The sequence below is a fragment of the Ictidomys tridecemlineatus genome, chromosome 4 (assembly GCF_052094955.1).
Source record: "Ictidomys tridecemlineatus isolate mIctTri1 chromosome 4, mIctTri1.hap1, whole genome shotgun sequence".
NCBI lineage: Eukaryota > Metazoa > Chordata > Mammalia > Rodentia > Sciuridae > Ictidomys > Ictidomys tridecemlineatus.
Window position 1 is genome coordinate 209,080,012 of NC_135480.1, and position 27,699 is coordinate 209,107,710.

The window sequence follows — 27,699 nt, forward strand, 5'->3', positions numbered from 1 at the left end:
CTGACGCCCTTTCAGGCCCAGTAGGGATAGGAGGGGTGGCTCGTGGCCTCCAGGGGTGTCTGCCTGACAGGGCAGAGCCACCAGGGGACTTACAAGTGGCTGTTGTGAGTTTCCAGGTGTGTGCAGAGCGGCCGGGGAAGGGGAGAACAACACTGGGGCAGCAGAGTGGACGGGAGTGCCTTCTCCCTAGACCTGCCCCCTGGGGCCTCCTTGTCCACGTGGCAATGTGTGTTGGGTCCATCACCTGGGCTTCCCCTTGTCCCATTCCAATTGGAGGGGCCCTTGTGGGCTCTCTTGACAGGAGACAGTCAAGCCCTGGATGGGAGAAGATCCCCCTCTGTGCAGTGTGGTGAGGCATGTACCCCCACTTGAGTCAGGAACAGCTGTAGGGTGACACTGTGACAAGCACATTCAGCCCCAAGGCTCCCTTGTCCTTCCTGCGGTTCATACATCCACATTCACAGTGACAGAACTGAGGTTCAGAGAGGAAAACAACTTGTGCCAGGCTGCACAGAAGTGGGACCAGGGTCAGCCCCAAGCCCAGCTCATACTGACAGTGTGGGCAGCTCACTCTCAAAGCCCTAGGAGCTCTCCATGAGCCTGGCTTCCCCAGCTTGGGGGCTCCTGCTTCCCTGCTTAAGGAGGAAGAACCATCTTTCCAGCAGTGACGCGACCTCACTCGGCACTCTATAACCCTAGCAGGCCTCCTCAGCACAGGTCCCAGCTGACCAGGGGACCCACAGGGCCTTTCAGAGCTCCCCCGGCCTCCGGAAGACAGCAGCAGTGGGGCGCAGGCCTGGCCCAGGTAGCCCATGGCAGACCCAGGTGTACGATGCCCTTGTGAACAAGAGGTGGCATGGAGTCCAGGGTAGATTGCTCTTGGCTGGAGCCCCCAGGGACTGTGGCAAGCAAGAGGGGTGTCTTAGCCAGTGGTGTCTCCAGCATGCTGAGCACCCAGGCCCTGGTGGAGCCAGGAGCAAGGCCCTGCTGGCTCCTGCGGTCTCTGGGGGAGGGCCTGTGGGACGAGGCAGGAGGGAGTCCAGCCACAGCTCTAGACGCAGATGGTCCTGTTCTCCTTGCTGCCTGCCTCTTTCCCAGGAAAACAAACCCACTCAGGGCCACCAGAGCCTTTTATCTCCTGTCTGTGTCACGTCCCCTGCGCCTGAAGCCACTGCACTGTGGGCTGCTCTGCGGGGGTCTGGCTAGGGTGGCCTTGGCATTTTCTGACCTTGGGCAGCTCTCCCAGGAGGGCCGCATGTGGGGAGGAGCTCCTGAGGAATGGACACAGCCTCTTCCCACCCTTGGACTGTCCCTTGCCATCACGGGGCACAGCCACAGTGCCAGGGCTTGCAGTCTCCCGACGAACCAGGAAGACTGAGCCTGGGGCTGGAGAAATAGGACCAGTGAGAAGGTGAGACCCCAGCAGGCGGGCTGCCCTGGGTGGTCCCAGCCACCCTGTGCTCTGTGGGAGCAGCCTTGTAGGAGAAGGGGCCCCAGCAGGAGGTCAGGGGCTGGATGCCCACCACCAATCTGGGTCGCCCATTGGTGCCCAAGGCTGGCTGGGGGAAGACTCTGAGGGCAGCACATTCCGCTCCCAGGGCTTCAGAGAAAGGGGGCAGCAGCAAAGCACAGGTTCTGGGACCCTGGGTGGGCTCCCCAGCTGCCCTCCCTGCCCCTTCTCCAAGAAGACCTAGGCTGGAAGGGGCAGCAAGAGGTCCCCAGAGCACAACTTCAGGGAGGTGAGGGCTTGCAAGGGTGCCACCAACTCCTCTGCCAGGCCAGAGTGTTCCTCCTCAGCACCCCAAAGCAGGCAGACAGGCATCCCATGGCCCTGCACCCCACCGCCAGGGGCTGGGCCGGAGGAGCAGAAGAGGACGAGGCCGAGGGGCAAGGAAAAGCTAGCTCCTCAGCCCAAGCCAAGGCGCCCGAGGGTAACCGCCGCAGCCGCGCCGGCCACAGACAGCCCTGCCCGGCGCAGGCGGGTCGCTGGACCCCTGCAGGGGTGGCCCGCGGGCCTGCCGGCCCCCCAGCTTCCCGCCCCTAGCGGGCAGCGCGGCCGTGGCCGGTGGGCGCCCCCTCCCCTCCCCTCCCCAGCGCGCGGGCGGCGGTGACATCACGGCTCGCGGCGGGAGGGGCGGCGGCGCCCCGCGCACATCACTTCCTCGGCGCCTCCCGCGGGCGCGGACGCGGACCGGCGGCCTCCCGCTCCCGACCATGGCGGCCCCCACCCCGCCCGCGGCCGACGAGCTCCCGGGCCCGGCCGCCCGGCGCCTCTACTCCAGGTGGGACGCGGGCCGGGGCGGGGGCGGCGCGGGTGGCGGGCGGGCGGGCGGGAGGCGGCCGCAGGAACAAAGGCGCGGCGGCGCGCGACGTGGCCGGGGACGCGCCTCCTCCGCCGCGCGGGCTGCGGTGGGCGCCGCGGCGGCCCTCTGCCTGCAGCCCCCTCCCTTTGCCCGGCGACCGCGAGACGGGCGCCTCCACCGCTCTGCTAGCAGCTGCATGTCCAGCACAGCGGGGGGCCGCTGCCGGCAGCTCCTCTCCAGCCTGGCGCTGCCACACACACACACACCCACCCGGCGCAGTGGATGGCATGGCCAGAGACCCGCTGTCATGGTTGGGGCCCTGTTCCCCCTGTCACCCCTCCAGTCCCAGGCCAGCAGGACCAGGGGCTGGAGCCAGCCAGCCAGGTGGGTGTGTGCCTGTCTAAAAGGCACCTGCCTCCTGGCAGATTCACATGTGATCCAGCCGCCTGGGCTCAGTGCCCATGCCTACTGGGGATGACAGGGTGGCTCTGCCCCTGCCCATGTGCCTGCCTGGAGACTCCTGGCCTGTCAAGGGTGTTCCTCAAAGTGGTACACTGGGCCTGGCTGTGGGCACATGGTCCCCTAAGTGGACAGGGTGCTGCCAGTTCATTCAGCCTCAAGCAGGGCTGGGTGGGCCTGAGTGCTGAGCAGGGGCTGCCCAGAGGCATGCCCAGCTCCCTACAGTGGCCCTGCAGACAGGCCCCTGACTGAGGGATTGTTTTCCTCTGACCATCTCTGACACTTAGGAAGCTCCTGCTAGAGGCCTGACCCAGAGAAGTCTGATACTAGCGAGCCTTTGTTGGGCACTCCAAAGAGGCTTTGGTGGCCAGTGTCCCCTCCCACTCCAGTGCCTGTACTTCCCTGTGTACTACTCAGAGACACGGCCCCCATCACCCCTGGTCTGTCTCCTGGCCCCCCATGGGTGGAGGGGCTTGAGGACAGGTTTGCTGGCAGCCAATGCTGGAGACCTGCCTTAAGACCTTCCCCAGGGCTCCCAGGAGTGGGGGATGTGCAGGGTGGCATCTGCTCTGGGTCCTCTGCCAGCGAGGGGAAGAACTGATAAGGACTGTCTGTGGGCAGGATGGGCCCCATGCAGTTCAGGGCCTTGGCTCTGGGAGACCCCACATAGCCAAAGCATGGGCCTTGGGGGGATGGGCAAGTGGCTGGGAAGCCCCACAAGAGGGGGACTTGGGTGTTTCTTTCCTGCCTCCCATCTGGGGCTGGGAAGGAGAGGGGCATCAGGGAACCCACCTTGGGGTGCCCCTGTTAGAGGTGCACCCGGGCAGCTGCCACGGACACCCTTGTGGAGCATTCTGTGGTGTGGGGCAGGCCACCCCCACCGCTCACCCCATGCCCTCTCCCCAGGCACTGTCCCCTACAAGGCCCTAAGGAATGACTGCCCTTGGAATCCCTGTGAGCTGACCTCAGGTCTCTCCTACAGCGAGGTGGCCCTCATGTCCACTTCCTCTCCAGCAGTTCCCCACTACTCCCAAGCTCCCCAGCCCTCCCTGCCCCCTGCTCTCTCCCCACCCCCTTGGCTGTTAAAGGGGAGTCATTGTGGTTTCTCTCCAGGGGTGGCTGGACAGGAGGCCGGGATTTGGGGCTAGTTGTGAGCAAGCATTGGCCCAGGGTATGGGTAACAGTCCTGGAGGGAGAGGCCTGTAAGGATTCAGGTAGTGAACAGCAGACCTGAGGGGCCCAGGACTGCGCATGGTAGGAGCTGGGCACTGGATAAGGAGCCAGCCTGGTAGTGGACACCAGAGGACGCCTTAGAGTCTGGTGGAGGCTAACAGTTGTGTCAGGAGACCTGACAGGGCACCATCAGAAATGGTGGCTGGCAAGCAGGGTGATGTGCTTCAGGTGGGGCCATGGGCTGATGGCTTCTCCCAGCATGCTGCGTTGGGTCCTAAGGCCAGGCCAGAGGGCTTGGGCAGGATATGGTCGCCACGTCAGCCAGGCTGGCCACAAGGGAGCTGGTCACCACTTCACTAACCAGGTCACCAACAGGCACTGGTGGGATCTTGGCAGAGGGTGCTGTGGTGTGGCATGGTCAGCCTCGTTCAGGGGAGAGGTGCTGGGTGGCCATCCTGGTCCTGTTGAAGAGGATCAGGCCAGGGCCATTGTGTAGGGGAGGACAAAGCGGGGCTGGTCCCCAGGCGCCTGGCAGGGTCTTTCTCTTCCTGGGAGGTGGAGAATGTTGCTTATTAATTAAGCAATGCATCTGCTTCAGGTGTCAAATCCCAGATGGGAAGGCTACCTATCTCAGGATTGGGGTGGCCAGTGGGGGGCGCTAAGCCCACAGCCCTGGGGAACCCTCCATCTCTGATTTCTAACCCTGAGAGTGGAATGTCAGGTAGACCTTGGGGCAGACAGACCTTCTGGAGCTTCAGATAGCTTGGCCTCTGTCTGCCCAGGGTGACTGCAGCCCTCAGGGTCCCCAGTGCACATGGGCCCTGGACAGACGACTGATAGGCAATATCTCACAGCCTGCAGAGGTGGTGTGGAGGGACAGAGGATCTAGGATTTCTTCCTGAGTGAGGAAGTTGCCCCTACCAGGCTGGCATGGTCCCCAAGAGGGCAGGAGAGGACAGCCCACAGGCATGGTGGAGGGCCTGGGAGCCCAGGGGGTCTGCGGTTGATGTGAGGGTGCAGAACCTGGGTTCGGTATGTCAACAGGTACCGACCAAGGAGATGATCCTGCCCTGCCTGCCTTAGCCAAGCGTCCCGGGGTAAGGTGGTCAGTGGCTGGGAGAGTAGTGCCCAGGCCCTGGAAACCCTCCCTGCCATCCTGAGGTTCCTGATTCTGCTCAGACCACCAGATCCTCTCAGGGAGCCGAGCCCCCAGGCCCACTGTCCAGCTCCCTCTGACCTCAGCTGTGCCTCCCTCCTTCCCATCCCTGGGTCCCTTCTGCTCAACCTCAGGAGACCTCCCACCTCAAACAGCAGTGGGGAGCTTCATGGGTAGTCCTAGGGTCCCAGATGAGGCAGCACCCAGTGGTGGGCCAGCTGGGAGGCCCTTATGAGGCTTGGGTCTTCCATCAGTGCCCTGCCTTGTGGGGCCCTGGATTCGAGACCTTCTCTGAGCCCCTGTGACCCTCTGTCCAAGCTGGATGCTGTACCTCCTCTACACTCTGGGGAGTTCCTTTGCCCAGGGAGGGTCACACTGTTGCCTCCTCACAGGTTCAGTGCTGGGGGACTGAGGACAACCAGGATCTTGGGAGGGTTAGGAGAGCCCCCACTGACTTAGGGACAGCCTCCCCATGCCCCAAGTGGCCCTACATCTTGGCTAGACCTAGGGCCCAGAGCTTACCTTAGACAGTTGGGCAAGGCTGAGGACTCTGTGTTCTATGTCAGTTGAGCCTGCAGACTGGGCCAGGCTGGGGTCAGGTGGGAGCAGGCTAGAAGCCAGGTTCTGCAGAGAACAGAAAAGGCCAAGTGCTGACCCTGCCCAGCCCTCAGCCGGGCCATCCTGGTAGCTGGCAGACATTCCAGGTGGGAGAGCTAGACCCATCTGCCAGCCTCTGTACACATCAGATGGGAAAGGTCTGTTCTTTGGGGCTGCGGTGCCTGTCCCCACTCTTGTATCCACCAGCGCTGACCAGCACCCGCTACGTGCAGCCCCAGGCTCCTGGAGGACCCAGACCCTGGCACAGGGCCAGACCCTAGTCAGTTTGCTGAGAAACTGGTGCTGACTGGGCAGATGGGCACACTGCACCCGAATGCAGCTGGGTTTGGCCCCTCTACTCCCTCCCAGCCCCAAGAGGTGGAGGAGGATTAGCTTCTACTCCCGCCCCTCCTGTTTGTGCTCATCCTGCCTCTGAGCTGCCCTTGATCCCTTGATCCACATCAGGACCCAGGGAAAGAGGCCCCAGGGCACCTCTTTGCTCCTCCTGGAGCAGAGGCCGCTGAACCTTTGCCAGGGACCACCCTGGAGGTGTGGGGGAACAGGTCAACCCCAAGTTGGTCCATCCCTGGGGCCCACAGCTGGTGGGAGAGAGGTGCAGGTCCCTGCAATGCCCGCTCCCAGCGTGGAGGGACAGCCTGTGGCCCTGAGTTTGGCGGAGAAAGCAGTGTGCAAGGTGGTGTACGGCACACCCCGCCCCCATCCCCTGCTGCTGCCCGTGGGCCTGGAGCTGTGGCTGTATGTGTAGAAGATGCGCCACCTTCGGAGGAAGAGGTGCAGGATGGGTGCCCTGCTGGGGCCGGGCACTGCCTAGAGGGTGGAGCAGAACCGGGTGTCCTGATAGGTGGAGGGCGGGTGCCTCGCCAGGTGACTCCCCACCTTCCTAGCCTGGGTTAGACCCATCCTGGGTCCAGGATGGCCATGCTGGTGCTCTCTTTAGCCCTGGCCCTTCCTGAGGCGGAAGCCCGTGTTGCACTCTGGACCTGGAGGATGGTGAGGAGCGGGGGCGACTCCCTAGCCAGCAGCAGACCCCCACAGACCCCAGTCCCCTCCTCCACAGCACTGAAAGGACAGCAGCCCTGGGCAGGCACAAACAGGCTTTAATTAAGAGGACTGTGTGCAGCACTGGCCATAGCCAAGGAGCTATCCTGTGGTAGGTTGCCACGGCAACCATGGGTTACACTGACCAGTGTGGCATCTGGATGGCCTTTTCCAGAGGGCTCGGCAAGGTGACTGCTGAGGATCTGAGCAGGGAGGGATGGAGACCGTACATGCTGGGTGGCCTGAGGGGTCTGGCCTTCTGGTTGAGGCCGTGCCCCTGACCCCTGGTCCTTGAGAGGCCAGGTGGGCTGTGCTGGCCCCTGGGAAGCAGGGAGGTGGCAGGAGCCCTGAGCATAAGCCCAGCCTTGGCCTTGGAGGCAGGAAGCCCGCCGTCCTTGACTGCTGCAGCCAGGAGAGGCAGGCCCCACAGCCCCCCTGACCCCAGGGGGTGGCACCCAGAGTCAGGCTCCGGGCCAGGTGCAGTGTAGTTCCTCATGAGCTCTTGGCCAGCTAAACGATGGCCAAGAGTGCCTGGGCCCAGCAGGCCTGGTTTGGAGCAGGCCAGTGGGGCCCGGCACGAAGCCTGAGCCTATGGGGTGCAGGGTGCTTGGGCCAGCCTCTTGGGGGATCCACCCCCATCTGTTCACGTGGTGTCATTACCTTGAGAAAGTTCAAAACGCCCCATTTTCTTGATAACACAGGAATAAAGTGAGTGGGACATTGTGTTGGCGTCAAAGGGACATTTGGTTCAGACAAGAAACACTGCCCGACACACCCCCATCATTCCTGACCAGGGCCATGCTGGCTGGGGCTGGCAGGGCAGCGCCTGGCGAGGAACAGGGCACTTGGTAGTCTGGCAAATCACTCTGCAGGTTTTCTACAAACGGTTCACTTCAAAAAGCAACAGAGAGAAAATAAGGACCACAGCCGGCCTGCCCCAGAGCCAAGCCCCTCTTTCCAGGTGCCCGGGCTGGGGCCTGTGGCACCTTTCCCCAGTAGCTCCCTCCTCCTCTGCCTCTTCTGCCTCTTGTCCTCCCGCCTAGGCACTGGGGCCACCCTCCTCTCACCCCCAGCCAGTGTCCACTTGTTGTGCCCTCTACCCATGCTAACGCCCCTCCAGCCCTGGCAGGGCAGAGGCTTTGGGCCCTCGTGACCAGTCGAAGCAGGACAGAAGGGCAGACTGAAGCTCCAGGGCCCCGCAGCAGGGAGGGGCAGATAGTGACCCCAGCCTGTCTTCCTCCCCTGACAACTGTGTCCTGAGACTGCACTCCAGAGGCCTGAGAGCTGTGTGTTCCTCTGTGAGTTTAGGGGCTTCTGCCAGCCTCCAGCTGGTTGTGGGCATTCACTAAGGGGACCTGGGCCCTTGGACATGGGCAGGATTCATGGTCAGAAGCTAGGATGGTTTGGAGGGGCCAGGGGCACATTGGCGTCCACTCCCTTCCTCGGCTGTTTCTCAGGCCTGCCCTAGCTGCAGCTGTGGGTGCTTCTGGGTGTCTCAGGATGGGTGACCCTCAGCTCTGACATAGCCCTGTTTCCAGCTGAGCTCTCCCCTGGAGGCTGGAGGGTTGGCAATGACCCAGCATGTGCTCCTACTGGGAAGGTGCATGTCCTGCCCTGTGTGCAGGATGGGGAGGGGCTGGGTCAGATTCTACTCCTGTGGCCTCAGTTGCCCTTGCTGGGCATTGGGGGGTCTCTCACAGGGCCTCTTGGGAACATGGGGCACCTGGCACCCTTAGCTGTGCTGCTGAGACCTGTGGAAGGTGGCATGTGGGGTCTGCTCCAGCTCCCTGCAGCTCGGCCAAGTCAAGCACTGACTACTGAGGCCCCCATGCCTTCCCCAGGTGGTGCTCCTGGCCCTGGTGGCCAAGGGCAGGCCGTGAGGGAAGCTGCACGGGAATGCAGGTCTGGGACAGTGCTGCTGCCAGGTGTGTGTGAGCATGGGGTGGCTCTGCCACAGCCCGTGGAGGCACGCCTTCCATGGCATGGCCACGGAGGAGCTTGGGTCCTCAAGGGACAGCTGCACATGATACCCCTCCCTCTGCCCAGGATGGAGGCCTCGTGCCTGGAGCTGGCCCTGGAGGGAGAGCGGCTGTGCAAGGCAGGCGACTTCAAGGCGGGCGTGGCCTTCTTCGAAGCCGCTGTGCAGGTGGGCACGGAGGACCTGCAGACGCTGAGCGCCATCTACAGCCAGCTGGGCAATGCCTACTTCTACCTGAAGGAGCACGCCCGGGCGCTGCAGTTCCACAGACACGACCTGCTGCTGGCCCGGTGAGTGCCCGCAGGACACAGGCCCAAGGGGCAGCTGCACCTGCCCTGGGGTGGCAGGAGGGCGGGCACACACTGCCCTATCCTAGGGAGGGCCCTTGACAGGACCCCTGGAAGGGGCCGGGGTCTTACAGTCCCCCAGGGCCTGTGCTCCAGCTGCGACATGTGTCAGTGTGTGCGGAGGGTAGGACACTTGCTGTGTCCCACTTGTGGCCTATCCCTGGCACTCACCTTGCCTCGCGCCTGGGCAGCTCCTCCTCCTCCAGGTCCCCAGGTCACCCTGACCTCAGGCGGAGGCAGTGTCCCACCAGCCCTGCCCACAGGACCCACAGAGGCTCGCTGCAGACATCGTGGCAGGGCCAGTGCCCGTTTCCAGCCCTGCTTGAGGCCCGCAGGGGCCACGGCAGGCCCTAGGTTCCCTGTGGACCATGGCAGCTCTGCAGGCTGCTGGGGGCCAGCAGGGCAGGCAGCACAGGAAGTGACCCTGCCCAGCCTCACCCAGGAGACGCAGGCTCCTGGTCAGCCCTAGGCTGGTGCCTTCAGCCTGGACTGGCCACCTGCTCAGGCTCCCTGCTGGGCTCAGGGACCTGACCCATCCTCACTCCTTTGCTTTCCAGGACCATTGGTGACCGCATGGGGGAAGCCAAGGCCAGCGGGAACCTGGGCAACACCCTCAAGGTCCTAGGCCGATTCGATGAGGCTGTTGTCTGCTGCCAGCGGCACCTGGACATTGCCCAGGAGCAGGGGGACAAGGTAGATGGTTGGCTTAAGAACAGGGGACAGAGGAGGGGCTTGGTCCAGGAGAGGGGATGAGGGAAGGAGTGGCTTCCTTGGCCACCCGCTCCTCCCGCCCCTGCCCCCTGGCCTAGGTCCAGACCCAGGCATGGTCAGGCAATGAACCACTTATCCCCACTCAGCTGTCCCCCCGTAAGAGGGAAGGCAGAGACACCCCTAAGGACTTGGGAGAGTCCAGATCCCTCAGAAACAGGGCTGCCCCAGCTCCTGCCGTGAGGCTTGGCCTTCCCAGCAGCTGGCCCAGCCTGGGTTCTGCTCACTGGGTTTCTGTCTCCCCAGTGCTTCCTGTGTCCCTGCCACTCCTTGTAGGGCCCCGCCAGTGGGGTGTTCTGAAAGGAGAGGCAGGCATCCTGGATGTCACCCCAGCCTCTGGTGCAGGAGGCTGACCATCCCTGGCCCATCTCCCCCCATGACTCTATGACAAAAGTGTTTCTGTTCCTCTTGTTCAGTTGGGGAAACTGAGGCTAGGGCCAGGGTGGCTGGCAGCCACACTGTGCTGAGAGTCCTAGCAGGAGCTCTTACCCTGGGGCATTAGAGAAGGGCAGCAGAGGACCCGGCCACCTTCACCACCCCGGTTGGCAGCAGGGGAAGGGGTGGCTGGAGTAGGTGTCCCCTGAGTCCTCGCCTCAAGGCTCCAGAACAGCTGTTGGCACACACTTGGGGTGACATCCCAGCCAGGAACTGCTGGGGGGACAGCGGGGCACTGCCCACTGGGTCCTCCACAGGTCGGGGAGGCGAGAGCACTGTACAACATGGGCAACGTGTACCACGCCAAGGGCAAGCAGCTGTGCTGCAGCGCTGCTCAGGACCCCGGGCACCTGCCTCCAGATGTGCGTGAGACGCTGCGCAGGGCCTCCGCCTTCTACGAGTGAGTGGGGCAGGCAGCGGGCACGTCCAGCTTCCTGCTGCTTCCTGAGCTTTGTGCTGCACACTGGACTGGGTAGCAGCCCCAGGCACAGAACACCCCACCCAGCTCGCAGCCCTTGCCCTGATCCCACCAGCAGACCTCCACTTGCACCTGTCAGGGACTGGCAGGACCTGACCCAGCCCCAGCCCCGTTCCCACCAGCAGACCTCCACTTGCACCTCAGGGACTGGCAGGACCTGACCTAGCCCCAGCCCCGATCCCACCAGCAGACCTCCACTTGCACATGTCAGGGACTGGCAGGACTGACCCAGCCCCTAGCCCTGGAGCTTGGCCTACACTGAAGCTCAAGGAGCCCATGGCCCGTGTCCATGGCACACCCCTGAGGGCCACCCAGCACCTTCTCACCTGGGCAGCTGGGAGGGACAGACTCAGACAGACTCCACTCCTAGGAGGAACCTGTCACTGGTGAAGGAGCTGGGTGACCGGGCGGCCCAGGGCCGGGCTTACGGCAACCTGGGCAACACCCACTACCTGCTGGGGAACTTCGCGGAGGCCACAACCTTCCACAAGGAGGTAAGCTGGGCCTGGGGACATGGGGTGAGGCCGCTGCAGCAGCAGAGCCCGGCTCCACTTGGCCCCAGGGGCTCTCCTGGCAGTCTCCAAGCTGGGCAGAGCAGGGCAGCAGGGTGCCCACATACCCAGGCTCTATCTGTGCTCCATCTTGGGGTTCCTGGATGCTCCTCTGGACACACAGACATGGACAGCCACCCTGGACAGGAGAGGCAACACTTGCCTTACTTCAGATCCCAGGCTGCTCTGCGAGCTTGGGTCTTGTGTCTGTATCCACAGCGCCTGGCCATCGCGAAGGAGTTTGGGGATAAGGCGGCTGAGAGGAGGGCCTACAGCAACCTAGGCAATGCACACATCTTCCTGGGACGTTTTGATGTGGCCGCTGAGTACTACAAGTAGGAATCCCCCCAGCCCCAGGGAGAGGGAGGTCCCTGGGAGAACTGGACACCAGCCCAGGAGGTGACTACTCCAGGTGGGGAGTGAGACCACCCAGCTTCCCTAGGAGCCAGGTGGGGGCTCCAGGAAAGGCAGATAAAGGTCACGGTTTCCCCGGCTTGTGTCAGAGCTCTGGGCCATCACCTCTGCCTCTTGCCTGAGTAGTTGTCACCAGGTAGAGCCGGTTATCAGGACCAGGCCCATAGTCAACCCCAAGTGACGTGCTACGGGCCCTGCTTCCTGGAGGCTGACCCCCACCCCACGCAGGAAGACCCTGCAGCTGTCCCGGCAGCTCAGGGACCAGGCAGTGGAGGCACAGGCATGCTACAGCCTGGGCAACACGTACACGCTGCTGCAGGACTATGAGCGGGCAGCCGAGTACCACCTGCGGCACCTGCTCATCGCCCAGGAGCTGGCTGACAGGTGCGCACAGATGTGGTGGGAGGGGCAGGAGGGGCGGGAGGGCCCTGGGGACAGGTGTGCACAGACGTAGTGGGAGGGCCGGGAGGGCGGTCATGAGGAGAGATGGCTCAGCCTGAACCCCTGGGGCACCACTGACTGTGGTGTGGCCCCAAGCAGGGCTGCCCCACCTGGGCCTCAGCCACTCCCGCCATGGGCAGTGCCACCCACAGGGACCCTTGGCACACACTGGTGGGCTTCCCCCATGGCCCAGCCCATCGCCCCACACCATGCCTGTGTGAACACGACACCTGAGATGCAGCCTTGGGCACAGGTCCAGTGGACAGAGGGCTCGGAGGCGCAGGGCTGCCGGACTGGCTGACTTCTAGTGGCCCCAGGCTTTCCTCCAGGGAACCTAATGGAGGACAGCAGTGGCCTGGAACCAGAGGTGGTGCCTATGGGGCAGTGTGGGGGTGCTGGATGCCTCAGGCCCTGCACTCAGCTACCTCCACCTTGTTTTGAAAATGAATGACCCCAGGGTGGAGGGAGCCTGGGGAGAAAGGCTCACCTGCTATTATGGGGCAAGCCACTCACAGGAGGCTCCCTGACCCGGCAAAGCCGCCTGCCTCCTACGCCGAGGGGCCAGAAACGCCCCGAAGGCAGTGCAGGCTCTCGGGCAGGCTGCTTCCCACACTGGGGCCTCCGAGTCCATGGTTTTCAGGGGAAGGGGAACTGGCACAGAGGGTTGGGCTTCTCCCTGATGGTGGCTGGATTTGTGGGTGACTGCAGACCAGGATGTGCTGTCTGACTACCCTGTCAGTGCCTCTAGGGACCTTTGGGACACTCCCCATGGGGCTGGGGTTCTAGCTGTGGCAGCTGACATGAGGGGGCCCTGACCATCAGCAGGCTCAGGGGCTTGGGATGGGGGCAGGCCTGGGGAGGGCAAGTGTAGACTCTTTCCCTCCACAGAGTGGGCGAGGGCCGTGCGTGCTGGAGTTTGGGCAACACCTACGTGTCCATGGGGAGCCCTGCACAGGCCCTGACCTTCGCTAAGAAGCACCTGCAGATCTCCCAGGAGGTGAGCTGGCCTGTCCTCCCAGGGCCACTGCTCTGCGGGCATCCGGGGCCCTGGCGTCGCCTGGCCTGCTCTGACTGCAGGGCCAGGGCACCTCTGCTAGCTGGTGTTCTTCCTGGACTTCCCCTTCTGTCTTTCTAGGTCTGCAGCAGCCTCCTCGGCTACCAGGTCCCTCAGAGGTCTGGTGGCTGCTTGACTGTGTGGCAGGGGGCAGTGTGGGGGCAGGGGACCTGTTCTCCCCCTGTAGTGTTACTGTTCTCCACAGGGGACCCATGCCTGGGTCCTTCTGTTGATTTCCCTACCCCAACCTCTGAGGAGACTGGCCAGGGTGGGCCATGGGATGCCTGTGCCCCCCACTGAGGTGAGGGTGACCAGCTGGAGGAGCCCAGACACAAGGCCGGCCCCCTGGAGGCTTCCTCTGGGCCCCTCAGCTGGACACCTTCCTGGAAGTCGAGTCTCCTCCTTGGAGAGGACGCCCAGGACAGTCCTCCTGTGTCAGGGCGGGATGTCACTAGTGACCCCTCGGCCTCCCTGGCTGAAGATAGGCCAGTGCCTGCCCGACCACCACAGCCCCAAGTGGGAGTCGCTGAGTGGGTGGAGTCTGGGTGCCCAGGTGTATGTGGGGAGGGACAGGAGACCCCTGTGAGAGAAGAAATCTGGAGAGCCTCTCCACAGGGCCCACATGGCCAGCCCGGACATCCCCAGAGCACAGGCAGGGGGCTCCAGAGCCCTCTGAGCTCCACGCAGGAGTCCCCATGCCCCACTCTCTGGCTTGTTTCTGAGCCATGCAGATGCCCAGGAGGGTCCTGTGGAACCTTGTGCCAGGCTGGTGGGGCCTGAGGTGCAGCCTGGGTCCCTGGGGTTAGCCAAGCTGACCACCCACCAGAGGGTGCCCAAGAAGGAAGCCACCACATGGCACAAAGCCAGGCTGTTTGAGCCTCTGAGCACTTATGGGGTGTGACTAGGGACTGCTGAGGACATCCAAGGCAGACCCCTGACTCCACTCCCAGGGCCACAGTCAGGCCCAGTTCCCTCAGAGACCCAAGGGTCAGGGGTCAGCCTAGGAAGTCAGGGATGGTGTATTGAGGGCTCCTCACTGTCCCCTGCCCAGTCTCACCTGCCCCTGCTTGCTGCAGATCGGGGACCGAAACGGGGAGCTTACAGCCCGCATGAATGTCGCTCAGCTGCAGCTGGCCCTGGGCAGACTGACCAGCCCAGCAGCTGCAGAGAAGCCTGACCTGGCTGGCTATGAGGCACAGGGTGAGTTCCTGGGCTGCGGTCCTGTTCTTGAGGGGCTCTCACCTCTGGGCCACAATGGGGTTGTGTCTGTGCAGGGTGTGACAGGGTCACTGGGAGCAAGCCTCCCAGGGAGCACAGGGCCGGCTGCCTGGGGCCAGGCAACGAGGAAGGGGTGCCTCCCGGGTCCGAGGGGCTGTTAACAGTGGTCATATAAGGAAAGAGCCCCCGAGGCAGGGAGCCCCCATAGTCAGGAGCCCCAGAGTCAGGGAGCCCCAGGAGGCAGGGAAGCCCCGGAGGTGGTGAGTCTCCAAGAGGCAACTCGGCTGCTCATCCCATCCCCAGGGCATGTTGACATCCCCACACCTTCTCTGTCGGTCCTTGTGCTGGATCAGGAGAGAGACTCCTGCCCTGCTCTTGGGAGCTTACAGTGGGTGGGACAGACATCGTGTGCAGAGGGTGAGGCTGGGTGTCCCAGGTGCTGGGGTAAGGGCAGGGGCACTGTCACTACCAGAGCAGAGCAGGGATCAGGTGACGTTGAAAGAGGTGGGACAGACATGGGCATGCAGGAGGCAGGGGCAGCACAGGCAGAGCAGTAGTGGACAGCCGGAGGCCTGGGACAGTAAAGGCCAGCAGTCATCCTGAGCCCCTTCCATCACAATCAAGGAGCACATGGGACCAATGGCAGGAAAGACACGGAGAGGGCCACTCACTGCCCCCAGCTCCAGGGCTTCCCCACCCACCTACCCGCCTTCCCAGAGCAGTCCAAGGGGTCAGTACCCATCATCAGGATGGCCAGGGAGGGCATTCTGGGAGGGGGGTGTCAGGTCACCTGACAAGTAGGCTGGGCTCAAGGGAGCCTGTCTGCGTGGAGTTCCAATCAGGTGAGGCCCAAGCAGGCCAAGGCCACTCTACTGGCTTTATTCACAGACTGTTGGCCATCCTGTACAGGTCAGCAGTGTGCACTCACAAGGACAGATTGTTCTCTGCAAAGCAAATAGATTCATACACACGAGGGAAGGGCTGGGTGAGGTGGGTGCTGCCTGGCTTCCTGAGACCACCTGCAGGGGATGGGGAGACTGAGCCGGGGGGGCACCTGCCCCGGCTCACCTGGCCCCGGCTCACCTGGCCCCAGCTCACCTGGCCCCGGCTCCAGGAATCCCACCTCAGGCCCTGTCTGGCTCTGCTTTGAGGGCACCCACCCGCAGCAGCCTCAGGATCCCCAGAGGGGATATGTGCCACCATGTGGCCCCTGGTGCCTGTGGCTGGGATTTTCTGAGGGTGGGTAGCTCTGCCGAGAGAGTTTCTGTCAGAGTCCCCACCTCGTGTCCCCTGGCCAGAGCGACTGCCCTCCAGGAGCCCCCCGCAGCAGGTCGGGGCAGGGTTGGCAGCTTCTGGGAAGGTGCCCACAGGCTGCCAGCTCCACGTCCTCCTGCAGCTTTCCTCTGAGCCAAGGAATGGGGGTGTGTCGTGGGTGAATGCCCCAGGACAAGGCGGCTTCTGTCCTCCACACTGGCTCCTCTGCTCTGCTGTGTGCTGGACCTTCCCAGCCTGGGGGCCCCCAGAAGCCTCCTTCTGCCAGGCTGCCAGTGGCCAGGCTACAGTGGAGCTGGGGACATCCATGCCGGGATCACGGTGGGAATGAGGTCTGTGCTCCAGAGTGGCTGCCCTAGGCCTGGGTCCGTCTAGCCCCAGCATGCAGCTGTTGAAGGCAGGGCTGTACCCTGAGGGTCGGGGTGGCCCTGAGGGAGACCCCCACACAGGTGAGCTTGGCAGTGGGGGCGTTGGAGGCCACACTGGTCTGGACCGGGTGCTGGGGTGGAGGGAGGGGCTGAAAGGCTTTTGTGAGGCTGACATGGTTCATTTCCTTCATTCATCTGGACTGAGTGCTGGGGGTGGGCTGGCCCTGGCTTCCAGAAACTGTCCAGTGGGGCTGGGGCTGGGCAGGTGCATATCCAGAGACAGTCAGTGTGGTTTGGAACACGGGATGGGGGGGGTGGCCAGAAGGGCACCTGAGAGACAAACCCATAGGGTGGAGGAGGGCCTCCTGGGGAGAGAGGGTGAGGGGAATTCACAGGGGAGGAGGGAGCCAGCACCGGGAGTGGGCCCTGCAGTGCCTGGGTGTGGCATGGGCGTAGCTCACCCTGTGGGGCGGGGGTGGGGGTGGGGGGGTGGGCGTGGGCTTGTGCTGGGCAGGAGGTTGCCTCCCCCGTGGTAGGTGGGCTGGGCAGCTAGTGGAGAGCAGGCATCCAGGACCCAGTGGTTTTTCGGGCTTGATACAAACGGGGGCTTCTGTGCAGATGGAGAAAAAAACTTGCTGTCGTCAAGTCTGCGTGCAGTTCTGCCTCCTCCCTACAGGCTGCTGCCCCTGCCCAGCATCTCTGGGGGACACGTTGTGAGCCCAACAGCCATAGACCACTTCTGTGGCCAGAGGGCAAGGTGGTAGCCCAATAAGGCCCGGGTCTGTCTCCAGACCCTCATGGAGAAGGCACTAGAGGGGCAAGCTGGTAGCAGGCAGGGGACAGACACAGGTGCCCAGCGGGCTGAGCAGGGGTCAGATTCTGGCTGATAAGAGGAAATACTGGGATTTGGACCATCCGAGTTGCCGTCAGCAGGCAGGGTAGGCTGCTGGGGTGGGAGGTGCCCAGGGACAGCCCTTGGATATAGCTGCTCTGCACAGAAATGATGATGACAGTGTGCAGGTCAGACTCTGGCAGGGGAGGGGCAGGAAGTTGCACATGCAGCAGGGGGTATCAGGGCCTGAGGCCCCTGGTCAGGCAGCTCAGCCCAAGGCATGCAGCTGTTGGAGGTGGCTGGATTCAGGACCTCTCAGAATCCAGACAGAGGGTCCATTCAGCTGGGCCCAGAGGGCCTCCCGCCCACGTGGCCTGCTGTAAGAGACCCACCAGGCACCTCCACCTCTGCTAGCCAGAGCCTGCCCAGGCCACTCCTGGTAGAGGGCCAGGTGGCCCAGAGCAGCTGCAGGGTCCTGCAGACAAGGTGGGGCCAGGTTGTCACTGGGTGTGGTAAGGGGCCTCCCAACTCTCTAAGGACTCCTGGGCCCTCCCATGGCATGCCTGCCCCCCAGCTCCACGTGGCTTTGGACTGTCTCTATTTCTGTCTCAGACCAGCCTTCCTCATCTGGGGGTGGGTGGGCACCAACAGCTCTTCAGGCAGCAGGAACCCTGACCCCGCCCCTTCCTGTCCCTTCAGCAGAACTGCCACATTCTTCCAGTGCCTCAGTGTCCAGGGTGAGAGAAGCCAGCAGCCAGGCTGTTTCCAGGGGCAGAGGAAGGACCCTGGTCACCACTGCCAAGGGCTAGGGCAGGAGCCCTGTTCTAGGGCCCTGGTGTTGGGGGTAGGGGGCACATCCTGCTGCCTACTGGATGTGCCCACAGGCCCTGGCTGCTTTGCTCTCTGGCTCAGGGATCAGTGTCAGCCCTCTGGATCAGTGTCTCCCTGGGGAGGGGTTCCTCAGAGCCTGGGGGTGCTCAGGTGCTTCCCTTGCCTCTCCTCCTCCACCTGCTGCAGATGCTCTGGGCCACTGGCTCTTAGGACAACTGGACATTTGCTGTGGAGGGACCAGCTTGGGTCCCCAAAGTCCTTGGCTCCCTCTGCTTGTCCTCTCCACCCTGACCATTTTTAGGAACCCACCATCAGACAGGTGCCATGGACAGGCTTGGGGTGCTGGTAGCTGGCCCAGGACTTCCCTGGGCCACTAGGGTAACATCTGCTGCCCACCAGCATCCTCCTGGGCACATCTGCAGCCAATGGACGTTCACACACTCTGCGAGTCCTCGGCATTGCCCCTTTCTGAGTGGAGGCAGGTCCCTCCCCACTTAGGGGCAGAGGCATGGACTCTGCAGGGTGGCAGCCAACAGCCCACACGGCACCCCTGCTCTCCTCTGCAGGGGCGTCTGGGGACTGGAGAGACCTAGGTACGCTGTGCAGCATGATGGCCCGTGGCCTCAGTCTTTGATGGTGTCTGGCCCAGGTCCATGATTAAGCCCTGGGGGAGATGTTGGCGGGTAGCCTAGCTGTGCTGGAGGGGCTGGGATGGGTAGCAGTGCTCCAGCCCTGTCCCCCAGGCCCAGGTGCTCCTGGGCACCATGTGACTGCCATGAGCTGGCTCCCCTTCCTCTGGTGTCCTGGGGGGTTAAGCTGAGAGCCCCAGGCCAAGGGGTGGGGTGAAGGTGGCTCTCTGCCCAGCACCTTCCTGCTGTCCACTGGATGTGCCCACAGGCCCTGGCCGTTTTGCTCTCTGGCTCAGTGGTGGCCTGGACAGGAGGGTGTCTGGCCATCCAGCTCCCACCCTTGCCTGCTGCAGACATCCACAGGCTGCTTTATGAGGTGAGCCCCATGTGGGCAGTGCCAGGATGGCTCTGAGTGTCCACTGATGCCAGCAGCACCTCCACCCATCCACAGGTCCTGCCTCTCGAGCCCTGGCCATGGGCGCATGCCACCATGAGATGAGCTGTGTCTAGCATGTGTCCGCGGGTGCCAGGTGCTTGGGTCCCAGGAGGACTGGGGTGAGGGTCTGCCAGGCCAGGAGAGAGGGCCCACCCATTCCTGGCAGGGCAGTGTCCTTGGAGAGGTGCAAGGGCATGTGGGGGTGGACAGAGGCTGAGGTGCCCACATTACCAGGTTCTTCCCTCTCTTGTCCCCAGCCTTTCCATGGCTGGCTGCACCCCCCTCCATCTCACATGCTACCTCCTCAGAGGGGCCAGTGCCAACCCTTGGTCCCTGCCAGCCCAGCCCCACTGGTCCTCCCTGCCAGGCTCACCTGGCTTGGCCTGGGGCTCTCCGCACTCCAACTTCATGCTGTGCTGTCGCCTTTCTTCTGGTCAGCCTTCCCTGCATGGACGGGCCTCCAGGCTAGTTCTCCCTGGCTGGCTCTGTCCTGCAGGTGCTCAGTGAGTAGCCGCCCAAGGCCAGACTCTCTTTTGTCCCTGTGCTGGGACAGGGCCGTCACTGGATCCAGGACTGAACTGCACCCTGCCCCCACTCAGGGACATGTTTGAGACAGAGGCCTGGGGGCGGTCCAGCTGCAGGCCAGCCCAGGGCCCCTTGGCAGGATGGTGACCACAGAGTCTGCAGCTGGGCAGTCTTGGGATAAGTAGCTGCTCTTGGGAGGACATGGGTCCCCATGGCTCATCTTCTTGCCCTGCCCGCCAGCAGCTGCCAAGTGCCCAGGTTCAGAGTCCTTCCTCCAGGGGCCAAGGAACCCAGGGAAAGGCCCTGCATGGGACTGACTTGGGGCTCATCTGAGGCCTTGGTCACCCCAGCCCTGGCTGGGGTTGTCCACAGTAAACTCGAACAAACCCAGAAGCGCCACCTGCTCCCAGGCCAGAGTGTGAGGGGGCTTCAGAGGAAGCCGCTGAATGGAGCCTGTGGGCCTCATTGATGGTGGAAGGGCATTGTGGGCGGTGGGCAGAGAGCCTCGTCCAGATCCTTGGGGAAAGTCTGGGGAGCACCAATGCCAGTCCACCCTGAGCCCGTGCAGGCCCAGACCCCCGGCGCCCCCCCCTGGCTGGAGTGTGTCAGTGGGCCCATGAGGGGACTGTGTGGTTGGAAAGCAGGGTGCTGCGCTACCCAATCCTCAGTCCCCAGGGGCGCTGGCCTGGTCCATTTGGCTTCGTGAGCTGAACAGGCACCACTGTCTTCCAGGGGCCAGGCCCAAGAGGACCCAGAGGTTGAGTGCAGAGACCTGGGACCTACTGAGACTCCCCCTGGAACGGGTGAGCCAGGCTTGGTGGGGGTTGGGGGGCCTGGGGATGGACATCAGCAGAGGTACGGCCAGTGTGTGGGCAGCAGGTTAATGAGCCTGGGGAGCCGTGTTTGTCAAGCTGCCACCACCAGGCTCAGCCCAGCCACTGGGAGATAAATGTGCCCCCCACAGTCTGAGGCCCTTCACTAGCCCATCTGCCACCCGCCTCCCAGAGGCCCTGCTCCTCCCTCTTGCCTGCTGTGGGCCTAGGGGCAGGCATGGTCCTTCCAAGTGCCCCCCCAAGCCTCTGGATCCCAGTCCTGGTGAGCCCGTGGACTCTTCTGTCCCTGCCCACTCAGACTCTGTCCAAGGTGAAAAGAGCTGGCAGGGTTCACTGAACCCCAAACACAACCTGGGGTTCCAGGTGTGGGTGCCATGAGGCTCTTGCAGGGCCTCAACCCCTTTGAGCCTCCTGTTTCTCTAGTGTAATGTGGTTCCGTTGTGGATGGCCCTTGGGGCCTGGCATGGGGTCAGGACACAGGGACGCCATGGCCACTGTCATTGGCTAGTGGGAAGGCTGACATATAAGGAGTCTCCCTGCCCCACCCAGGGTCATATAGCCCTGTCAGCTTCCTCCTCCTTCAGGACACCTGGTGCCTACTGCGTGCACCCAGGAAGTGGGGTCTACTGCACCCTTCTGGCATTCCCTGCAGGGTCCTGAGGTGGTAGACATGCGCCCAGAATGGCCCCACCCATACCTGGCCTGCCTCCCCTCCCCAGGAGCAGAATGGAGACACCCACCATGCAGGGGACTGGCGGGGGCCAGGCAGGGACTCACTCCCTCTCCCCATGAGGAGCAGGAAGTACCAGGAAGGGCCAGACACCGCTGAGAGGAGGCCCCGGGGAGGCAGCCACTCCCCACTGGACAGTGCGGACGTCCGAGTGCAGGTACCTCACACGGTAGGTGCCCCACAGACCAGGAGGCACAGCCAGCCTGGTCACGCTGGGGAGACAGGTCCTGGTGGGCATCCTGGCCCTCCTCCTGGCTCCATGCCACCCTGCAGCCCTAGGGGTGCTCAGTGGAGGGCAGTATCTAGCATCACGCCTGGTCTCAGGGGATCTAGGGGTGCTCTGGCCTCACTCTTGCTGGCCCTCTCCCTGCCTCATGGGGACCCTCCAGATTCATCCATGAGTCACACGAGCATGTTCCTCCCAGAAGGAGGGCACAGTGGGAAGCTGGCATCTACCCAGGGTTCCTCCTGGTCAGGGTCCAGGAGACCCCACTCCACCCTGCACTGGCCACAGTCAGCTCTTGTTGCAACTTACAGAGGGAAGGGCTGGGGTGGGCTGATGGCCAGGCATGTGGATGGGCAGTGGGGTCACAGAGAGGTGGTCAGGCAGGTGGAGGGTGGAGGCCTAGCCTCCTGCTGCCTGTAGTTCCCCTGTCCCCAGGCTTGGCAGGCCTCTCCAGGCAGGAGGGCACTGATGGGGGGCCGAGGTGGAGTCCGGTCAGAGGCCAGCCTGGAGCTCCTCCCAGGACACCTGCATCAAACCAGCTAGAAAACAGTCTAAAAATAGCCCTTCCCCAGCCTGATCAGCACCCTTCCGGCCTGCCGGGGGCGCGAGGGTGCTGGGTGTCCTCAGTGCCTCGAGGCTGGAGACTGCCAGGGCCCCCACTTCCTTCAGGTGCCAAGAGCCACTACTCCATCCGGGCTCCGCCTCTGTCATGGGGAGACTGTAGGGACACTGGGGACCTGGAGGCACCTCCTGTGCCTAGAGTAAGGGCACAGCAAATGCAGCTGAGGCCGGCTGGGGCTGCCCACAGGAGCCAGGGCCACGGCCACCAGGACGCCAGCCCAGCTGGGGTGGAAGCCAGGCCACACTGCCAGGCTGAGGGCTGCCTGGGGACCTGCTGAAGGAAGAGGTGGCCCAGCTTTGGAAGGAAGCCCAGGGGCCTTGGTATTGAGTGGGAAAAGGGCTTTCAAATAAACTGTCCACCCCCACAGCCCTGTAGCATGACCGCCCACAGGAGCCAGGGAGCGCTCTGCTGAGCTCAGGGAATCCACCTCAGTGTTTACGGAGCAGAGCGTGGTGTGTGTGTGTGTGTGTGTGTGTGTGTGTGTGGTGCACGCTGTGCGAGCGAGTGAGCTCGGGAGGGCGGGCTCTGGGAGGCTGAGCCTCACCCTAGTCGTATTTAAGTACGGGGTGAGCCCCCGGGTCCCGGCAGCAGTGAGACGACACTTGGTGCTTCGGGCGGGAGGTGCTGCACATGTAGGCTCCCCACACAGCTCCTGGCTGCTGCTGCCGGCGGCACCTGTGATCAGAGTGAGTGTGGGGTCCCTGGTGTCCCTGCAGCAGCAGAGGCAGGGGAGCACAGGGGCCTCTGTTAGCTGGGAGTGGGTGGACCTGACCAGGTCTGACACTTCCACTAAAGCAGTGGGATGCAGGGAGGAACTCAGAACCTCACGTGGGAAGGGTTGGGGGGCAGGAGAGGTTGGGGGCAGGGAGAGGCTGGGGGCAAGGAGAGGCTGGGGGGCAGGAGAGGCTGGGGGCAAGGAGAGGCTGGGGGCAAGGAGAGGCTGGGGGCAAGGAGAGGTTGGGGGCAGGAGAGGCTGGGACCTGGGGGTGGGCCCCCATGTTCCCGAGTATGTCCTGCTGGGACTCTCCTGTGGGCCTCTCATGCTCCTGAGGCGAGAGGGGCCTTGTCCCTCCAGAGCCCCTACAGCAGGCGCGGAGCCCAGGCTGTGCTTCTGCGTCAGGAGCCCACCTCCTGGGGAGGCACCTGTGTAGCACCCCCTTCGCCCAGCGGTCAGGCAGGCCCTGGTCCACACCACCTTCATCTGCCTGGGCCGGCAGCTCCTTGAGCCCCAGGCATGCCTGCGGTCTGCCACCTAAGCTCCTGCATACCCACTCTCCCTTCCCTTCTGGCTCGGCAGGGGAGGGGCTCAGGCCTCAGGGAGGACAAAGCCCAGGGCTGGGCAAGAGGTGGGGTGAAGGGGTGGGGGTCAACCTGAGGCTCGGAGCCAGGTGGGGCTCTCCTTCATGCTAGTAGGACTGCCCCCTTCCCATGGCTCCCTCAGCAGGGTCCCCTCTGCCTTTGGAGTCCTGACCCCAGTCCTGAGACAGGGTCGTCCACAGGGCTGCTGTATCCAATTCCAGCTCTGCTCTTGCTACGGGGGCCTTGGACTTGTCGCACAGCCCCTCTGTGCCTCAGCCTCCTGCCTCGAGGCTGCTCTGGCTGTGTCTGGCACTCAGCAGCCCACATCTTTGCAGACCTGGGTCCTCCTGTTCAGGCTCCTACAGCCCAAGAAGATCCCCTGAGGCTGGTGGGCCGGGCCGCCGGGGTAGGAGCTCCCACTGGCCCTCCCTACTCCAGGTGGAAGGCCCTGGGACCTCCCCACCCTCTGTGGCACCCAGGGCCCAGGACAGGCCCCATCAACCATCATGGCCAGGTTGCCACTGGAAGTATGTGTCTAGTGGCCATGTCAACTCCCTGCCTGTCATGGCCAGGTCTCACATCTGCCTGTCCATTCATCCAGCAGACACTGGAGAGTGCTGTGCTGGGGGCCAGACACAGGAGGGGCGTGGGTGGGGCGTGGGGAGGCCTTCAGGAGGTGGGTTAGATGGGAGCATCCCAGCCCGAGGCTGGCAGGGCAAGGGCAGGGGCAGGACGTGTGGGGCAGATGACGGGGGCCTGGCCTGGGGTGGCCGCCACAGGAGGAGAGAAGTGGGGTGGCAGGCAGGGCAGGCCGGCTGGGCTGCACTGACCTCCCGTCCCTCCAGAGCATCCCACGGGCCTCGTCGTCGGAAGAGGAGTGCTTCTTTGACCTGCTGAGCAAGTTCCAGAGCAGCCGCATGGAGGACCAGCGCTGTCCCCTGGAGGAGGGCCAGGCGGGGGCCGCTGAGGCCACGGCTGCCCCCACCCTGGAGGAGAGGGTTGGTGAGTATAGGTGCCTGGGCCTCCATCCTTCCTACATTCCGGTGTTCCCCGAGCCACACACCTGCTGCCAGGCCAGCCAGGGTCTCCAGCCAGACCCAGTGCTGACCAGAAAGTGCCCACGTGCTTTGCCCCAAAGGGTGGGACAGGCCAGCTGCAAAGTGCCCTTTAGTCACAGAGCCGCCCCCCCCACCCCCGCACTTGTCCCCAGAGCTGCATCTAGGAAGCGTGTAATTACCCCACCCCTCCGGAGCGTACCGTGTCAGGGTGTAGCAGCAGCCTCGCAGTGCGCGGGAGGCCAGGCTTTCTCCTGTCACCTCCTAGAAGGCCCTGGAGGCGGGTGCAGCTGCAGCAGGGTGAGCCAGCAGAAGCCCTGGGCCCTGTCCCCAGGGCAGGCACTGTAGGCTGGTTGGGCTCAGATGTCCGAGACCCCTGCTAGCCCTAGCCCCAATGTCAGGCCTGGCCCTGCAGTGGGCCCCAGCCTCAGCACCGAGCCCTGCTGCCACCCCCTACCCAGGCCTTACCCTCTGCCCCTTGCAGCCCAGCCCTCGATGACAGCCTCCCCCCAAACGGAGGAGTTCTTCGATCTCATCGCCAGCTCTCAGAGTCGCCGGCTGGATGATCAGCGGGCCAGTGTGGGCAGCCTGCCTGGGCTGCGCATAACCCACAACAACGTGGGGCACCTCCGTGGCGACGGAGACCCCCAGGAGCCGGGAGACGAGTTCTTCAACATGCTCATCAAGTACCAGGTGGGCCACAGCCCAGAGCCGGCGGGTCAGGGCTTCTGCACCTAGGGGCCTGCAGTGGGCTGGCCCCTGTCTCAAGCCCTGAGAGGGAACCACTGGCTGGTGGGCAGGCTGCGCAGCCAGTGCCACTGGGTACCCAGAATGCTCTGCCCTGGACCCCACCTTCTTGGGAGCCTCCACATGCAGGGGGATGACAGTCCCTGGGAAGAGCAGCCTGGGACACCCTCAGGCTCAGGCTGGGACAGGGCACTGCCAGGTGCCTCAGGATGTGGCCTCAGGGCTTCCCTCAGCTCCGCCTCTGGGTGGAGGAGATGAAGGGCCCACCCTGCAGCTACTGGCCAGCTGTGGGATGCAGGCAGGGATGGGCTAGACAGGACCACACAGTGGACATCGAGGTCAGCACCGAGTCCCAGGATCGGCCAGGTGGGCCGCCTCACCAGCACAGAGATTGCAGGACACGGCTGTGAGTGGGTGGCTCACCCGTGTGTCTCCCTGCCCTTCGGCTGGGCCTGGCACAGTGGCTGGGGTTTTGGGGTCTCCAGGTCAGAAAGACTCTGGAAAATGGCCAGGGGCGGGGCAACAGACGTGCCGCCCCTGCACCTGGCCGGCAGGTTTCCAGATCTGGTGTCCATTCCCACAGAGGAGACGCAACCATGGCTGTGGGCCAGGAGGCGCCTCCAAGCCAGCCCCTCCTCGGGAGCCCAGAGACCCCCACGCTCTCGCACGCATGCTCCAGCGGCTCCGCCAGCTCCCATCCCTTCTTCTCCAGACCCTGCAGAGAAGCTCAGATGCCCCTCCAGCCGACCATTCTCCATGCCAGGGCGGGTGGGGCCCACGGGGCCAGTCACCCACCCCAAGGGGGATCCTGAAGGAGCGCCATGCTGCAGGCCCAGGAACCCCACCCCACAGGAGGCCCGCTGGGGTCAGTCTAGGGCTAACCCAGGTTCCAGGGCAGTGCTGAGGGATGCCATATCACAGTCAGTCCCTGGGGGTCAGCAAGTCCTGGGTGCAGGCCTTGGGGTTGCCTAGCAGCTGTCTCCTGGGCCTGGTCACTCTAAACCCCAAGTATTGTTCAGCCTGCTTTGCTGGGCAGGCCAGCCCCGGGCTCGGGGCACACAGCCCCAGGAGACTAGTCCACATCAGGGATCCCAGCACAACCCCAGAGCCAGGCAAGCCCTCAGCTAATTTCCCAGGTGGACATGGAGGCCTGAGATGGCCTCTGAGCCAGTGCCTACTGCCTCTGACTTTGGCAAGTCTGCCGACCTCGGGGTGTTGGGACAGGCCCCCCTCCAAGGGCCTGGGGAGGGCAAGACCACCAACCTGCATGTGTGTCTGTCCAGTCCTCCAGGATCGATGACCAGCGCTGCCCGCCACCTGATGTGCTGCCCCGAGGTCCCACCATGCCAGACGAGGACTTCTTCAGCCTCATCCAGAGGGTCCAGGCCAAGCGGATGGACGAACAGCGCGTGGACCTCGCTGGGAGCCCAGAGCAGGAGCCCAGTGGGCCACCTGAGCCCCGGCAGCAGTGCCAACCTGGGGCCAGCTAAGGCTGCCTGCCACAGCCAGACCTGCGGGCACCTGCTCCTGCACGCTGGGAGCTCACGACTGTCCACAACAGCCATGGCCCCCAAGACGCTGGATCCTCCCAAAGCCATGGCTGAGAACCAGCTCTGAGCCCCCAGCCCTTTCCACTGAGCTGACATGGGCACATGCCCACGGCACACCCCTCCCCAGGGCAGCAGGCGCAGACCAGGGGTGCCATGTGGGTGGGGCATGCCTCTGTCCACGGTCCTTGGTTTCCTGCAGGTCTGGCTCTGCCTCTGCCCAGGCTGGGCCTTTAGCATGTTGCCCCCAGACCTGGTGCTTCTTGACCCTCCCCTCCAGGGCACTGACCAGACCTGCCAAATGTGAAGTTGGCCATCTCCCAAGCCCCCAGAGAAGACCCCTCTGGGCTGTCAGGACACAGGCATGTTCTGTCCCCCAGCTGGTCCTGGGGTAGCCATGCAGGGGACAACACTCCCTGGGGCAGGACCCCTTTCCTGGGGCCTGTCTCCCCTTGTAACCTTGTGGTTGGCAGTCACAGAGAGCCCAGTCCAGGGCCACCCATAGTCCCTGGCCCTGGCAAGTGGTCCTGGGCCCACAGAGATCCAAGGGCTCAGCCTTGGCTCCACAGCAGAGGGAAGGGTGGGCAGGAACACCCATTCGCAGACCCCAAGCCTTAGAGCCCTGGGCCAGCAACACAGAAGGGGCCTGGGCCTAGGGTGGCACCAAGCTCAGTGGGCGACAGTACCCTCACCTCGCCATCTGGGGGTGATGACGCAGCCCCTTCCCGGGGAGAAAAGCCCCACACACATTGGAGTTGGCTCACAGGGCACCAACCCCCAGACCAGGGCAGGCTCTGATGGAACCCCTGCTGGACAGGCCTCGGCCGCCACCTGTGGGCAGCCCTTCTGAACCAGTCCAGGGGCTGCCTGTGACCTTCACAGACACCAGGGAAGGCAGCAGCCCTCCCAGATACCTCCCCAAGCCTGGGGAGGGCCTGTGCCCACCCATGTTATAGCCTGGGCACCAGGCAGGGGACCAGCTGGAGGGCCGACCCTGGGCTCAGCAGGGGACCACTCTGAGGCGGGCCTCTGGGGATGAGCCCTCATACTTGAATGTACGTGCGTATTTATTGCTCACACTTACGCTGTGTTGTCAGCAGGTCCTTTCCAGCCCGAGAGGTACGTCCCCCCCAGCCCCCCATCCACCCTCGAGAAATAAAGTGTGCCAGGCAAATGCCGTCTCTGTCAGAAGCAGCGGTGGGCCTTCCTGGGGCTGGGCCCACTGGACATGTGCAGAGCACCCACTACCACCCAGCCCCTGCCCCAAACACCCATAGGCATCTGGGGCCGGGCCCTGCTGCCACTGATGATGGAAG

The 27,699-nt window shown here is 63.8% G+C and overlaps 2 protein-coding genes and 1 long non-coding RNA gene across 16 annotated transcripts in view; 1 reads left to right on the plus strand and 2 right to left on the minus strand.

The window, feature by feature from the left end:
* Ccdc187 (coiled-coil domain containing 187) overlaps positions 1-6,508 on the minus strand; it is a 65,063-nt gene extending 58,555 nt beyond the window's left edge. For 3 of the 5 annotated variants that reach the window (XM_078048701.1, XM_078048700.1, XM_040286623.2), the window contains exon 1: positions 5,614-6,113. The gene's annotated coding sequence lies outside the window, so the exon portion shown is untranslated. Of the gene's footprint in view, positions 1-5,613 lie in introns of all 5 variants that reach the window. The other 2 variants (XM_078048702.1, XM_078048703.1) reach the window with 2 other exon arrangements.
* On the plus strand, positions 1,252-27,557 carry Gpsm1 (G protein signaling modulator 1). 10 transcript variants are annotated; one of them, XM_078048724.1, is made up of 16 exons: positions 1,282-1,411; positions 8,589-8,672; positions 8,794-9,015; positions 9,630-9,765; positions 10,533-10,675; positions 11,124-11,247; positions 11,524-11,639; positions 11,947-12,102; positions 13,048-13,156; positions 14,290-14,413; positions 20,057-20,127; positions 20,877-21,056; positions 23,880-24,036; positions 24,574-24,782; positions 25,420-25,701; positions 26,120-27,557. In XM_078048724.1, exons 2-16 carry the CDS (start codon positions 8,644-8,646, stop codon positions 26,324-26,326), a joined length of 2,265 nt encoding a protein of 754 aa, XP_077904850.1. In that variant the 5' UTR covers positions 1,282-1,411; positions 8,589-8,643; the 3' UTR covers positions 26,327-27,557. The 10 variants fall into 10 exon arrangements, with proteins under 10 accessions (XP_077904851.1, XP_077904850.1, XP_077904854.1 ...); XM_078048725.1 differs by lacking the exon at positions 8,589-8,672 and having other exon boundaries at positions 1,252-1,411; XM_078048722.1 differs by lacking the exons at positions 1,282-1,411; positions 8,589-8,672 and adding an exon at positions 1,430-2,282.
* LOC144377424 (uncharacterized) lies at positions 15,272-16,545 on the minus strand. The gene is made up of 2 exons (XR_013438430.1): positions 15,712-16,545; positions 15,272-15,375 (listed from the first exon to the last, which is right to left on the minus strand). It is a non-coding gene; the product is annotated as an uncharacterized LOC144377424 (long non-coding RNA).
* Positions 27,558-27,699: the final 142 nt, after the last annotated feature.

What these genes read in the sequence shown, in the direction of transcription:
- Gpsm1 (XM_078048722.1), top strand. Translation starts at nt 2,215, where the DNA reads ATGGCGGCCCCCACCCCGCCCGCGGCCGACGAGCTCCCGGGCCCGGCC. An exon ending in CCACAACCTTCCACAAGGAG is followed by an intron (nt 11,248 to 11,523) that starts GTAAGCTGGGCC and finishes CTGTATCCACAG; the next exon opens with CGCCTGGCCATCGCGAAGGA. An exon ending in CACCCTGGAGGAGAGGGTTG is followed by an intron (nt 24,037 to 24,573) that starts GTGAGTATAGGT and finishes TGCCCCTTGCAG; the next exon opens with CCCAGCCCTCGATGACAGCC.